Below are 15,143 nucleotides of genomic sequence, written 5' to 3' on the forward strand. Positions count from 1 at the left end.
CATATAATCTATACATAATTTTTAGGACTCCAATGGGTAGAACCCCCCATTGGACATGCTCTAAGGATTAGTTTTTAACATCCAGACACACATGCATAAGACAGGTCGTTCGTAAGGATCCAGACACACATGCATAAGACAGGTAGATAACGTGAAGGTGACAGATCACATAAAGAGAGACAAAAGGTTGCATCACAGGTTGAGAATTGTTGAGATTGAACCTTGATTAGAATCTCCAACAGAAGAAGAGTAGCTGAGAAAAAGCTACAAAGAAGAAAGAAGAAACTTGTGTGAAGAAGAAGAAGAAGAGACTTGAAGCGCAAGAAATGGAAGAACAAGAAGAAGTGACCAAGGAGAGTCACGTAGAAGAAGAAAGTCAAAGTTTTACCAAAGAGGAGTTGAGTTGTGACTTAGTCACAACAAATAAAGTCAAGATGCAACTAACCATGTGTTTAGACAAAGCCACCAACAAGGAGTGTTGTGTTGGTTAAAGTCTACCTAAGGTGTAGTTGTTAGAATTGTTAAAGATTGGTTTACTAGAAGTAAGGCTAAGTTGTAGTAGTGGTCAAAGTGCATGTGTAGTAGTTAGTGAAAAGCTACTATAAGTATGTATGTGTTGCTATTGTAAAAGGTATCCAATTCTAATAAGAAAAAGAGTTGGAGAGAGAAAGATGTAGACAACCAAAGCTTCTCTCTACAAGAAACCAAACGTGTAAGAGAGTAAAGAGAGTATGAGTGTGCTTGTGTGTTATGATAAAACACAAGTAAAGAAATACAAAGAGTGAGTGAGAACAAGAGCGAGAATGTCAACAAGAATACCAAAGGGCTTTTTCTACTTCCAAGCCTTCTTACGGCTGGCCTTCTTCTTCATCTTCTTGTAACGGCTCGTCTTCTTGGGGTTGGCAACCCGAGCTGGGATCATGTAGCCACGTGGGAAATCATCATCGACAGGAAGGGGGCGGCTGTTTTCCACGGGTTGTTTAAAAGACACAACAACTAGTTTGAATCCTCCCATGTCACTCCCATTAAGTTCCAGGGCCTTGTCTTCTGCACCTTCTCCCCAGATAGCAATGTGGGCTTGGCGATCTTGAATGGGAAGATGTTTAAAGTTGTATAACTCAAAACCAACAATCTCTCCGCATGAAGAGAAATGGTTGGTCAAGGAGGCCTCGATATCAGCATCAGCAAGTGAAGTGTCATATCCTGTAAGCACCATCATTGGGCTATCCCAGGCTCGTTTGGCCTTGGCCAACCTAGCAGACATTGCAGGAGTAAGTTTAATGAACTCGTGCGCTGAAGTGGCTACTATATTGGTTTTTAATTTACAACCCAGAAAAGAAAATAAAAATCATTGTGATAACATTATTTTCTAAAGCAATAGAAAAAGCGTTGTTGTAGCAGTATTTTTTATTTAAATTTTAAAACTATATACATCTACATCAAAGTATTTCTATAGACCAAATTCTACAGAAAATTTTATAGAGTTACGTCCCAATCAATGATCACCAAGTCTGTAGTCGATTTAGGATAAATTTGAGATAATTGAATCATAGTTATGTTTCTCAAAATGAGTGTACTTCCTTTCATGCTCTTGATTTTCAGACTAGTTTCATAGTTAAATGCTTGGCCGCAAGCAGTGATATATCATAAGAGATGAATTTGAAACCATAAAACATCTAATATTATTTAAAACTCAGAACAAGCAAGTAGTTGTTTATCAGCACAAAATTTTGAATGTTGTGTAAAAGAATATATAAAAAAATAGAATGAGATGAATCTTGATTGGTCAGATCAGAATCCAAAACTGTATCTGTTCAAGGCATCCATGTCTGGGAGTGTGAGTAGCCAAGCCTTAAACAACTTCTGCTGTTTCATACTTCTTGTCAGAATCTGTGTCTTTGCGACACCGGAAGTGGAAGAACTGAAGCAGAATCTGAAACAAAAGAATTGAACTGAAGTTAGAACTCAGTGTGGCAAAGAATGGAATCAAAGAAGGTGACGAGAGAGAGATTGTTTACAAGAAAATCGAGAATAACACATCCTCCTGCATCAACAAGCCATGGTAGATTCGGTGCAATCTTTGACCATTCAACACTGGCCACAAGGATACTGCAACCAAAAACAAGAAATCTCAAAAAGATTCTTTAGACTCAAGCAAGTAAAGATTTATCGATCTTTTACCTTCCTACATAAGTCATATTGCCAACTAAAGCAAAGAAGAACATCAATGGATTCAATCCCTCAACATGTCCTCTCCTCATGTTGAGACATATCTGAGGAAGCCTTCCACCCATGTAAATGAATGCCATTGCCCAACCCAACCACATCCCAATCTTGCTGTTTTCTCCACCGTTATGTTCTGCTAAGTTGCCACTAGTGACCTGAAACAGAACAACTTATAGATTCATAAGCGTTCAACAGATACTAATGTGCTAGTTTTGAGTACCTGCAAAAGCTTTCTTGCTGCTTGAACCACAAATACTCGATCACTCTCTCCCAAAGCCATAGTTCTTGGCTCACTAAGCAAGCTAGAGAGGTTGAACGTTCCAAGAAACATGAACACTGAGACCTATAATAGAGAGAATGAAACCACTTAGAATTGAGAAATTGAAACCGAGCATTGTGTTACAAGGCTCTAACCACGCATAGCAAAGATTTGGTGGAAGGAGGCATTGAAGGAGGCGTGGCGTCATCAGGAAGCAAAGGCTCTTCAAGAGTTGGTTCACTTTGTCCACGAGCCATTCTCTGAGCTAGTACAGATCCAGCTGGTGGTGTATGACTACTCGACAAAGATCTTGCCGACCTGACAATAATCATAAACGCAAAAAAACGTCAAACTAACTTTCACAATGAGAGTGAATCTAAATTGCAGGCATTACGTGTAGAACAGCTCTCTTCCGGTGAAACTAGTCCGGTGACTCCCAGGAATCATGGTGATAGGTGTGGTTTGAACGCCACAAGGAGTAGTAGCATCAGAGCAGCTATTCCTCCATCTGCTCGGAATCTTCGCATCATTGCATATGTTTGATATCCGTTCTGCTTCAACCTACACCAAACAATACATTAACAGCCTTGAAAACAAGAAAGAATCTTAAATAAAATAGTATACCATCTGGTTTCTTCTGTTTTTCAACCGTGGGTAGATATGGCCGTAATAAATAGATTGAACAAAGAGAACTGATGTAGTCACTGTATACAACTACAAACATATCAAACAAATCAAGCTAAGAAGCAAACAAAAAAAAAAAACAGATGCTTCAGCTGTTTTGTAATTTACCAATGCCATGTAGAACTGTGTTGGAAGCTGCAAAACGGATTTGTAAATTTAAAGTTAGCTAAAAGTAAAACAACAAGATTGGTTTGTTCTGAAGATTAACTTACAGTAGCTGGTTCCATCAAGCATCCAAGAAGATTGAAGATATCTCTACACAACAAACCAATCCAAATATTGTCAAATCACCAGAGAGAGAGAGAGGAACATTTTAAGAAAGCAAAAAAACAAGACCTTACCCAATGATCCAAGTTGTTAAGAAGGCAATAGAGAGACCTTCAGTGGATTTCTCACAGAAGTTAGTCATAATCTGTGGTATCTCGGCAACACCCCAACTGATAACACTGATGACACCAAGAGACAATGACAAACCATGTCTAACACTGCTGTGTAAAAACATCATCTTTCACAACAGCTGCAAAGAGCTGACAAAACCCAAAACCAAACAAGTCCCTGAGTATATTCAAAGGTTGTGTCTTTTTCAATTAAAACGAGATGAATAGGAAAAGGGTTTCAAAGGGACTAGAGATTCTGACAATAATGTAATTAATACAATAAGACCCCACAAAACTTAATATTCATCCAACCCAGGAAGATTCAAATTCAATCAAAAGTAAATGTTTAAAGCAACAACATCGAGAGAAAACGTTACACATATGCACCATTTTCAAAAAAATATAGTACTAAAAGAGAAATCGAATATATTGATAGAAAGTTTCATACCTTTATTTCCAGAAGAATCGATGGGTTTGTTTATCTCTCTGTGTTTGAAGATTTATTTATTTATGGGGGAGATTCTTTTGAGGAAAGGAGAGGTCTTTAAGCGTTTAGAGGTCGCGTTGCTGGTTCGTTTTGTCTTCTTATTGTTGTTTATGGCGATTGATATAATATCATGTTCTTCTGGAAACACACAAATAAATCTTTTTTTTCTTCTTTTAATTCCAAAATACAAATATTATTGATTTTTGGTGGTGTTGTTTTATTTAATTTATTCGCATTATTTGCCGTCTAATTGATTTGGTCTCTCTCTTCTCGACTTTATTCTTTCTATGCGTTGTTTTAGAAATTTATGTGTTTCAAAAAAAAAAAAAATGTGTTTTCTGTTAGTGGGTTGGCCATAAAGTGAAAGACATCAGAAAGGATCATTATAGGATACTCATTCGGGAAAATTAGTATAATTACCTTAAATGAGTATATTCCATCTATCATATTATAGTGGGGTTTTTTGACCATGACAAACTCTATTTTCACAAATATTATTCTCTTGGTGTGATTTGTGACATTTTTTTTTATTTTCTACATGTCCTAGTTATATATTTTCGTTTTATCGGTAGACATTTTGCTTGCCTCCTTCCAGCTCAAAATGCTTAATGCCTAGTTTTAGAAAATAATCGCCAGAAACTTATCATTTGGGTCCCGCTTCCAGCACATAAAGCAAGCATCGCCTGGCACGAAGATCAGCACAATATAACACTAGTATACACAAAATTAAACAAACCAATAATTAAAGTTCATAAACTGAAATATTATAAGAAAATTAATACTCCAGTTTTAGTGGATGCTTTTTGTAAAAGATATAAAGTTGATACAAACCGAATAAGTGTGCCTGGGGGGAGGCACCAAACTTAACCCAACTGGCACACTTACCCACCCATGAGATCACTAAAGTTATGTCTTTATTTTATCGGTTTATAGGAATGTTTTAAACCAGCAAAATTAAATTGGGCCGGTTCAGTTCATACATAGGCCTCAAAAGTCCAATTAATGTGACATGATGATCTAAGGCCCAAAACTATCAAATGGGGAGGAGGTCTACATGAATTTTGTAGTTTTTCAGTTATGTTTTGATACTTGTATATCTAAAGGGTGGACTTGCTGTCTTTTGACCCGTTCATAGTTGCCACCATGTTGAACTTCTTGCATTGTAAATCATCGTTTTCAAATTTGTTGTGTTATCCTTGTGTTGTTTATTATTTTGTCAAAATTTACACTTAATCTTTTGGAGCACGTAAAACTTCATATTTGAAATTTTGAAGTAGCTTTTGGAGATATTCTTATAATTAAAAAATATATTGCCTCGTATAAATTACCATATGGTCATTCTCTTTCGCAGAGATCATAATAGATCATAATAGAGAGATGCAACAATAAATGACGGAAAACTGGAAAATAGATAATGAGAGACAAAATCGTCACATTTTAACCAAACATTATACTTTAGAAGAAAATAATAGATACATCTATTTTCTTACATTTGAAACTAGTTTGGAAGCTGTGCAGTTAATCTCATCTATTGTGATGTCTGATTCATGTATGCTCAGCTCGAACCCAATTGATTTTGCTTTTGAAAACTGCAAGCAACTTTTCCAGAAATCTGTTAACTATGGTATTTCACCAAAATAGCATGATTATCTCATGATGACAACATCATTTACTGGACAAGGACATAATGCATGACTTAGTCATCTATAATCCCACAATATTGCCAAAGAGATCTTCACTTTGACATTTTTCCATTTTAAGATTCTAAACATCAAGTCATATATGCGTTGATGGAGCTCTATCCAACTCTAAAATTGGAGGGAAATAAAAATATTGAAGGCTAGAAAAAATGTAAAACAATGTATATCCCAAGAGCACAAATTCTAATATGATAAAATTACAAGTTTACCTTTATTGAGTCTAAATCAATTACATTGAACAATAGAGGAATCACATTTTCTAGAGAAATAATGTCACTAGACTGAATCCATACCCATAGATTGAAAGAGGTGTTAATGTCTTTGAAAACTTGTTGCACATAAAAGTAAGATAATAAGTAAAGAAAATAGCATCATAAGACAAATATAGACATTAGGAACCAAAAGTAAATAAATAAACAAAATCGACAGAACTAAATGATGTTACCTTGGACTATGGTTCAGTTTCTTGGATGCATAAAGCTCTTAAGAAATATGCAATAATAAGTTGGAAGTAACACAAAGTCTCATGGTTCTCATTAAATATGATTTCTTGTGGCAATGACAAAGAAATCATTCACACAAAAAAATGAGCGGTAGTTAAGCTGTTAAACATCAAACTAGTAAGTAAATACCAATATTGCTTGTGATAGTGCACAAAAAAGTGCACAAAAAAATGCACAAAAAAAATATTGCTTCTGATAAATAGCGAACACACTCTTTTAAATGTTCAGTTCCAGTAGTTGTTGTCATACTTGTTTTCCATGTTAAAACTCTTGATCTTTCCACAAATAGATCTTTTGTGATGAAAACATCTTTCAAAAAGATATCAGCTATTTTTAACTGATTTGCGCACATAATTCTGAGCACACATGAACTAACTTCTCATAAGCATGAATTTCCTACATGTGTTATGTAAGAATATAAGTTCAAGTTATTTGTAAATGACAACAACAAATAACAAGTAAAGTAGAATGCATGGTAACATATCTCGTAACCTTGTAATGAGGTTTTTAGCTTCAGACCAATTTTCTAGGTTAAATAAACCAAGCTTCTCAATTTCTTGTTCCCCATGTAGCTCGAGAACATCTAGATAGAATGCAGATTTGCTACATGCTTCAGTCACAAAATCAATAACTGCTTCTCCGGACACAAAATCCTCAGATGAGTTAGACTCAACATTTACAAATTTCAGACAGAGGAGTCTAACATAATTCCACACTGTTACAATACATAATTCGAACGCCAAGGAAACCTGCAAAGTACAACCATCAATATTGTAAAAATATACTAAGCTGCAAAAACCTTGTAATAAAATGAAAATTTAGCGCTCAAGTATGCAACCTTTTTTAAATGCTTTATCTTGTGCAAAGCTACACCAGTTTCATGAAATGAGGCAAATAGATGTTTGAGCTTGGGAGGTGAAATCCACAGACTAGCAATTACATCATCAACTAGGCAGGAAGTGATCTAAACATGAAAACCTTGAGATGATTAGTTTGCCAAGAATTACGACCTCACAAAGAGAAAAGTCCGAATAAAATCCACAGGTAGCATTAAACCTTTAGTGTTGAGATGCAGAAATCATGCAGAAAATCCTCATCGAAATACTGCGGCTCTGGTTCTCTAACGATCGAGAGTGCACACTCTCCCATAGCTGAGACGAGCATTGTGAGCATTTTATTACTGTCAGCATTTCCAATAGGGTCTCTTTCAATAAGAAGATTATTATTGTTTTGTTCTCTGTTAAATGGCCATATCAGAGTGTCAAACCACTTTGAATCGCTTTCAGAGGTGATGACAGACTAGTCAGGTACTGCTTCAGCATGAAACTCTGAACCAACTAGACCACATGATTCATCCTTCAAATCCGAGCCATTCTTCCCAGCTTTCCTCTCATTAAACTGATTACTGAGTCTCTCTCTTAGATTGTAACTAGGCCCATCACTATCCTAATACAGAGATGGATGCATCTTCTGGATTTTCTAAAACTCGTACTTGATTTGTTTTTTTTTTCAAAATTTTCACTTGAAGTTATCTGTCTGTTGATGTTTTGTCATTTTAATTTTTTTGCAAATTTTGGTGTCACATATTCATTCATGGCTTTGTTGTTTTTCTGATGGGTGTTCAGTTTTGCACCAGTTTATTTCTTGAAAGACTTCTCTTACCTTTTCAATTCAGTGTGCAGATATTCCTAAGCAGTGTTTTTAATACTGGTCTGGTGTATCTTCCGAAGTTATTAAGGTGCTCATGTAGTTGGAGTTATTTAATCTGTGAAAACAGTTTGCAAGTAGTAATAGGCAGACTATTAGTGTCTTTATGTTGCATCATGAAAGCTCTGGAATGTCTTTCCAATTTAAATATAAGTTATTCCATTGTGTTGTGGTAACAATTGCATTCGAAATGTGTTGTTTCTTTACACACAAATGCTTCCAGGCTTTGAACTGGTGTGTTGTGTATTTGTCCGTGGAATCAAGTGTTATCTAATGTTAGCTCACTAATGTTAAGTTATCATGATAATTAGTGCTTAGTTTCTCACCCTAGTTGTCCTTAAGGCTATTTGGTTAAAACTGCATTCAACTATATATTGAGAACTTATTCAACACTTGATCCTATGTCAAAGATAGAGTCTGCATGTTGTTCTTCTCTCTGTGACAAGGATCAAACGGCCACACAGGACTCGCTGGTGATCATGTTCTCCTCCTTAAATTCACCATAAGGAATAGGCTTGTAACACCTGTATTTTTCGAAATAACTTAAATAAATAAAAAGTCTGAAATCTTCATTTATTACTTCTCAAAAGTCAACTCCAAAATCGTAAATTCAATAAATAGCCATAAATCTAAATAACATAATAAATCCCGAAAATATCGATAAAAGATTAAAATCCGCAAATCTGAAAAAGACAGAAATAAAACTCCCAAAACACCAGTGCGATAGCAATCACTCATGCTCGTCAGTCTCACCTGAACGGGGAAGGAATAGGAGGGGTGAGTAACAGGGGAGTTACTCCGTGAGGTATGAGATGCCAAACACGCAAACCACTGACTTGAGTAATAGAACTTCCACTATGGAAGTTTAGCTCTAACATGAACAAACAAGACACCTAAAGCATCACATAAACACAACACAAACACTGCGATGATAGCATATAGCTAGTCCATACACCCCGCATCTCCTCATATGGATATATAATACATAGCGTCGCTAGTACAGTCTGTCTCTGTACCCCCGCCCTCTCAAGTAGCGTCCATGGTACAAACGTCTCTGCACCACACGCCCGCACAAGTAGCATCGCAAGTCCAGACGCCTCTGAACCCCTGCCCGCACAATCAAAGTAGCGTCGCTAGCCCAGACATCTCTGAGCCCCCGCCCGCGCACATAGTCCCTACTCATAGCTATGTGTACATACATATATATATCGTATCTTTTAACATCACGCAATCAATCAACGGTTGAATCTTCTAGATTCTAGACCCCTAGTTCCAGTTTACAGTGAATGAACTAACTAACAATCAAGACTCAATTCAAACAGACGGATCATGATTCGAAATCAAAACTACGATAGAGAGAATTCTACACTGGTACGAGATTTACGAAATAGACCCTCACCTTTGCCACGGGTTCTAAAGAAACCTGAGGAAACGCCGAATGGACCTTGACGGCTCTAACAAAGCAACTCTGGAGCTCTCTGAAATTAGATCAATATGATATTCTGGCAGAGCTGAACCATAGAGCAAAAAGATGAATAACTCAATAACGGACCGTTAACGTTTAGATCCCTCCGGTCATAATGTATTCCTATATGTCCTCTATCCATAGACACCAAGTTTACTCTGATCGGACACCATTTTCTTAACCAAAGTAGCTTCATCTCCAGGCTGGTCGTAAACGCAAACTGCACCAACACCTCTCACGAAAACAAGCATAACTCTCAGAAAATAACTCGGAATAACGATCCGCTTGCAGGAGATGATAGATAAGAGAATTAACTACTTACTGACAAATTTCCAGACTGAAATATTTTGTTTCTCTCGACCGTTTCTCACTTACACCGAGACTGGTCGGAACTATCTCTGCAACTCAACAGCTTTATTCTTTGCCAAGAAGAAACGTCAATAACTTTCTAACCGTACGTCGATTTGACAATCGGATAGATGATCTGAAAAGCTGGCATCTAGATCTTTCCAATGATATCTCGCCCGTTCCCTGGTTCCTTCTGTATCAACGGTAAAACGCTGATGAAGTTGACTGTTCGCGGATCCGATCTGTAGATATCAGTCCCAAAGAAACAACCATAACTCTTAGATAAAAATTCCAAATGACGATCTGCTTTCTGATACACATAGATCTATGAGTGTAGAATATAACCTTAAAATTTAGCTTCGAAATACTCATATTTGATTGATCGTTCTTCTATTCCCCCAAAACGTATCTGCAGAGCTATACTCTCTCTTTTCGGATGGTAGGATGACTTCTCTTTCATGGTGGCTATTTGTGGCTGTTCCGGTGACGTTCTGGCAGGGTTTTGCCATCCCCAAAAGTCTCTGTCAGAGACCACCACGAAATCCCATCTTAAATAAAAAAATTTTAGGGTTTTTTACGATGTAATTGGATTTTACTGGGCTAAATTTTTATGGGCCGAGATTTGAGTCGTTACGAGTCTCTTTTTTATCTCAATCTTTTGTTAGATTTAATGAGTAATGGATTATGTATATAGTGTGTTACGAATATATTTTGGTTTTATAATAAGGGAAGCAGAAACACGTGGGAGAACATCTTAAAGAGGAAGCACACGCGGATCTTCATGCAAACCCCGATTCTCTTCACCAGCCCATGTGGTCCCTTCCTCCCTTTGTCCCCCTCCTTCTTTCTCTTTTGACCATGCAAATGAATTTTTTTTCATCAAATAAAAAGCTTTATTTCAATTTTATTGATTTATTTATTTCAACACCTCGGTAGAAGTCATTAGACTCTCTAGAAAAGTTGTGCATTTTTGGGAAACTTAGAGCATCTCAATGCAGAGGTTCACATTTTTCCCTAAAAAAAAAAAATTAAAATATTTTCTTTTTTGTGAACTCAGCTCAATGAACCTGGTTCATCACTGAATCACGGGTCCACGCTACATGATGGTCCGCGATTGGTCTGCTTAATTTTTTTTTTTTTAAATCAAACGAAAAAGTAAAAACAAATAATAAAAAATTAAAGTTATGAACCCCACTCAAGGTTCATTGATGCAGATGCCCTTATGTTTGAGAAGACAAAGTCTTTAATTAGTGTTATATTTCTTAAAAAACCAAAGATAAAGTGGTTATATAATAAAGTACAGTGTAGTTGATCAAAAAAATAAAATAATAAAGTAGAGTGCCTTGAATATTTGTTAGATATGAGTCATATGACTTATGTACAAGGTTTATACATAGGGAATAAAACTTGATATCACATGTCCCTTCTAAAAGTATTCATAAGTAAGAAGACCATTGCTTCTTTTTCTGTATTATTTAAAAGTAGCTTTTAACTGAAGATTCCTTAAGCTACAGTTTAAAGTTCGAGTGTAACAGTTTCTTTCTTAGACTCTTCTTTTCTTTCTCTCTCTGTTCTTTCTCTCCCGTGTGTAAATAAGGAGGAGAGAGAGAGAGAAGATAGAACTAAAGTTCATTTCTTTCTCTTCTCCATCTGCTACTTCTTCACAAGCTCCTGTCTCCTCTCCTTTTCTCTGTTGTGAGTCCTCGAATGCTGCATGCAAGTCCTTTAACTCTCTTATACTGTCCTGCTCGTAGTGGTGCTTAGAACTTGATTTTGAGGTGTTTAGATTGACCAGGGTTTCTAGTTTTCATACCAGATAGATATTGTTTTAGTTTTTTGTTTAGAGGTGATAAATGGGTTCTCTTAGAGGAAACGTTGAAGAGCCTATCTCTCAGTCATTACCTAGACAAAACTCTTTATATAGTTTAAAGCTCCATGAGGTTCAAAACCACTTAGGAAGCTCCGCAAAACCATTAGGAAGCATGAACCTCGATGAGCTTCTCAAGAGTGTCTGGTCTGCTGAAGCTACTAATCAGCCACGAGAAGCAACAGAGGCAGGGCTCTCTCGTCAAGGCAGCTTGGCTTTGCCTCGAGGTCTCAGCAAGAAGACAGTTGAAGAGGTTTGGAGAGAAATTCAACATGACAAGAACGGAAGCAGTGGTAATCCTCATGGTGAGAGGATAGATAATAATAATAATAATAAACAGCCTACACTTGGTGAAATCACACTTGAGGACTTGTTGTTGAAAGCTGGTGTAGTGACTGAGACTGTACTCCCTCAAACTGTTGTTAATGTAGCTTCAAATGAGCCATGGGTTCAGTATCATCATCCTCAGCATCAACAACAAGGATTTATGCCATATCCGGTTTGTGAGATGCAAGAAATGGTGTCACCAATGAATATGATGATGGGTGATGCACCACAAGCGCATGGGAGGAAAGGAGTGGCTCCATCAGGAGGAGATATTGTGGAGAGGGTTGTAGAGAGGAGGCAGAAGAGGATGATCAAGAACAGAGAATCTGCTGCACGTTCAAGAGCTAGGAAGCAGGTTAAAAATGATGAAGAAAACAATAACAAACTTATTTGTTATTTGGTTTAATAATATTGAATATTTTTGTGGTGATGAGCAGGCTTATACTCATGAGTTAGAGATCAAGGTTTCAAGCTTAGAAGAAGAAAACGAAAAACTTCGGAGGCTAAAGGTAAAAGTCCCATCTCTTCTTGTTTCTATGTTGTAACTTCGTTTAAATGGTAACCATTTTTATTAAGTGGTTTCTTTATGTTTTGAATATTTGATTTAATGGTAGGAGGTGGAGAAGATCCTGCCAAGTGAACCACCACCGGATCCTAAGTGGAAGCTCAGGCGAACAAGCTCTGCTTCTTTCTGATCTTAAGAGACTTTGGTTCTTTCTTGTTCTTCTTTATGTTGGTTCTTATTAGAGAGAGAGACAGCTTTGTATTTGTTCTTTGTATATTATGTAAACTTTATTGACTCAGAACAATGTCTTAAATTACATTTCCTTTTGCTACTTGTTTATAACTTCTTTTAGGCCCAAAACATGATGATATGGCTTTTTGGTTACCCTCAACAGGCACAACAAATATGTGTAAGCTTCTAGGCACTGTATTGGTTCAAGCTTTTGAGTATGAACACTTGTTCATTTATGCATTCAACAACATTACCTTACAGTGAAGAAATAAATTTTTGTTGTAGTTATTGACTCAAATTATGGAACTACAAAAATGACATCTAAACACAGTCAGGTAAGGCTACACTTCAAAAGTGTCAAATACATAGAAATAAGATAATAGATTAATAAAGCTAAACCAGAGCGGGCTGGCCCAGTGATGATTATTTGAAGTTTCGGCCCCAAAACGGGAAGCCACTTGGGTTCAATTCGCGCTGGCCACCAGAGCATTTACATTCTCTTTCCGGGGAAAGGGGCAACCCACTACCCTTTTTTTAACCACGCGTTAATGGTCGGGTGGTAGTAAGGCGTTTAAGCGTCGGTAAGCGAGCTAAGTTCGAATCCGACTGCACTCAGATATCCCTAACGTATGGCCTCCGCTGATTTAATATTCCATCGCCGGAGAGCGGCTTACCGTTTTTTTTAGATTAATAAAGCTACACGTTGGAAAACTTCGTCAAATTAAATTTTTTTATGTTATGTTTTCTTAATATATAGCACATATATTTGATTATATGATAAATTGTTTTCAGAATTTCTGAATATTATTTTTATAATTTCTAATTTTATTAATAAAATTTGTTTGTATGTCGAAATTAAAATCAGACTCAGGTTTAAGATACGTTTTGGGCCTTTAGAGCATGATTAATGGGGGGGGGGGGGGGTCTTAGCGGAATATAAGAAACCGTCTCTTAACTTTTAATTAAAAAAACTAAGAACCGGCTCTTTCATGGTACATAGACATCGTTCTAACTTTTAACTAAAAAAAGCTAAGAACCGGCTCTCGAAAATATGACAATTTTTCTTTATGAAATAGTTGCATCTTGAAGTTACATAGGATGATGGTCAAAGAGGTTAAAAATATTTTTTGTGTCCATTTTTCTAAAGAATAGAGATTTCATGTTAGTCCACTGATTTAGACAATATATGAAGTTTTATTAAATTAACTGTTAAAAAATTAAAGACAATACTCATATACCATGAAAGAGAGTTTATAATACATTAATACAAAATTAAAATGAGGTTAGAAATTTTTAAACAATACTAAACAGAGACAATTTCATTATATAGAGAATTTACCGAAAATAAGGGTGATGGTCAAAAATTATGAGATTTTGAGAAAAAAATCAAAAATTATAACAATCTTGTTTTATTACATAATTGCATCCTGCACTGACATAAGATGATGGTCAAAAAGGTTTGAAATATTTTTTTGTGTCCGTTTCTCTAGAGAATAGATATTTATAGTGGTTAGTCCAATGATTTAAGCAGTATATAGATTTTGATTAAATTAATTGTTAAAAAAATTAGAGCGATGTCTATGTACCTTGAAAAAGATTTAGCATACACTATTACAAATGTAGAATTTGTATAGAAAATTTTAAGAAACACTAAAGAGTGTAAACATCAATATAAAGAGCACTTACCGAAATATTTAATTTCGTAGGGGTTGTTAAACCTTCAGATTTTGAAAAAAAATCAAAAATATGACAATCTTGCTTTGTGAAATAGTTTCATCCTGAAGTTACATAGGATGATGGTCAAAGAGGTTTAGAATATTTTGTATCCGTTTTTCTAGAGAATAGAGATATCATAGTGGTTAGTCCACTCATTTGGCCAATATATGAAGTTTTATTAAATTAATTGTTAAACAATTAAAGACAATACTCATGTACCCTGAAAGAGAGTTTAGAATACATTAATACAAATGAATAATGTGGTTAGAAATTTTTAAACAACACTAAAATGCTTTAACTTCATTATATAAGGAATTTACCGAAACTCAATTTCGTAGGAGTTAACCTCCAGATTTTGAGAACAAATATGACAATCTTGTTTTGTTGCATAAGTGCATCCTAAACTTAAATAGGATGATGGTTAAAGATTTTTTAAATCTTTGTTGTGTTCATTTCTCTTGAGAATATATATTTTATAGTGGTTAGTCCCCTGATTTAAGCAGTATATAAAGTGTTACTAAATTATTTGTTAAAAAATTAGAGCGATGTCTATATACCATGAAAGAAGGGTTATCATACATTTATACAAATTTAGAGTTTGGTTAGAAAATGTTAAGCAACACTAAAGGGTGTAAACTTCCATATATAGAGCATTTACCGAAAAACTCAATTTCGTAAGGGTTAACCTTCAGATTTTGAGGGAAAAAATATAAAAAATGAAAATATTGATTTATTGCATAG

General features: G+C 35.7%; 3 protein-coding genes and 1 non-coding gene across 8 annotated transcripts; 1 reads left to right on the forward strand and 3 right to left on the reverse strand.

The window, feature by feature from the left end:
* Nucleotides 1-151: 151 nt before the first annotated feature.
* On the reverse strand, nucleotides 152-1,486 carry LOC106392470 (nucleolin 1-like). The gene has a single exon (XM_013833281.3). The coding sequence runs from the start codon at nucleotides 1,262-1,264 to the stop codon at nucleotides 833-835; it is 432 nt and encodes a 143-aa protein (XP_013688735.1). The 5' UTR covers nucleotides 1,265-1,486; the 3' UTR covers nucleotides 152-832.
* A 172-nt stretch (nucleotides 1,487-1,658) lies between these two features.
* On the reverse strand, nucleotides 1,659-4,234 carry LOC106390168. Of its 4 annotated transcripts, none has more exons than XM_048754432.1 (11): nucleotides 3,995-4,234; nucleotides 3,511-3,696; nucleotides 3,382-3,424; nucleotides 3,278-3,304; nucleotides 3,110-3,199; nucleotides 2,880-3,046; nucleotides 2,644-2,803; nucleotides 2,447-2,569; nucleotides 2,182-2,381; nucleotides 2,019-2,109; nucleotides 1,659-1,933 (listed from the first exon to the last, which is right to left on the reverse strand). In XM_048754432.1, the coding sequence occupies exons 2-11, from the start codon at nucleotides 3,672-3,674 to the stop codon at nucleotides 1,853-1,855; spliced, it is 1,146 nt and encodes a 381-aa protein (XP_048610389.1). In that variant the 5' UTR covers nucleotides 3,675-3,696; nucleotides 3,995-4,234; the 3' UTR covers nucleotides 1,659-1,852. The 4 variants fall into 4 exon arrangements, with proteins under 4 accessions (XP_048610389.1, XP_013686028.1, XP_022556201.1 ...); XM_013830574.3 differs by having other exon boundaries at nucleotides 2,641-2,803; XM_022700480.2 differs by lacking the exon at nucleotides 3,110-3,199 and having other exon boundaries at nucleotides 2,641-2,803.
* Nucleotides 4,235-8,530: 4,296 nt separating this feature from the next.
* LOC106392471 lies at nucleotides 8,531-10,741 on the reverse strand. Of its 2 annotated transcripts, none has more exons than XR_002657931.2 (3): nucleotides 10,102-10,741; nucleotides 9,343-9,998; nucleotides 8,531-8,696 (listed from the first exon to the last, which is right to left on the reverse strand). It is a non-coding gene; the product is annotated as an uncharacterized LOC106392471 (transcript). The 2 variants fall into 2 exon arrangements; XR_002657932.2 differs by having other exon boundaries at nucleotides 8,531-9,128.
* Nucleotides 10,742-11,236: 495 nt separating this feature from the next.
* Nucleotides 11,237-12,786, forward strand: LOC106392386 (ABSCISIC ACID-INSENSITIVE 5-like protein 3). The gene is made up of 3 exons (XM_013833202.3): nucleotides 11,237-12,305; nucleotides 12,388-12,459; nucleotides 12,565-12,786. The coding sequence occupies exons 1-3, from the start codon at nucleotides 11,610-11,612 to the stop codon at nucleotides 12,643-12,645; spliced, it is 849 nt and encodes a 282-aa protein (XP_013688656.1). The 5' UTR covers nucleotides 11,237-11,609; the 3' UTR covers nucleotides 12,646-12,786.
* The last annotated feature ends 2,357 nt before the right edge of the window (nucleotides 12,787-15,143 follow it).

This window comes from Brassica napus, chromosome C4 (assembly GCF_020379485.1).
Source record: "Brassica napus cultivar Da-Ae chromosome C4, Da-Ae, whole genome shotgun sequence".
NCBI classification, from domain to species: Eukaryota; Viridiplantae; Streptophyta; class Magnoliopsida; order Brassicales; family Brassicaceae; genus Brassica; species Brassica napus.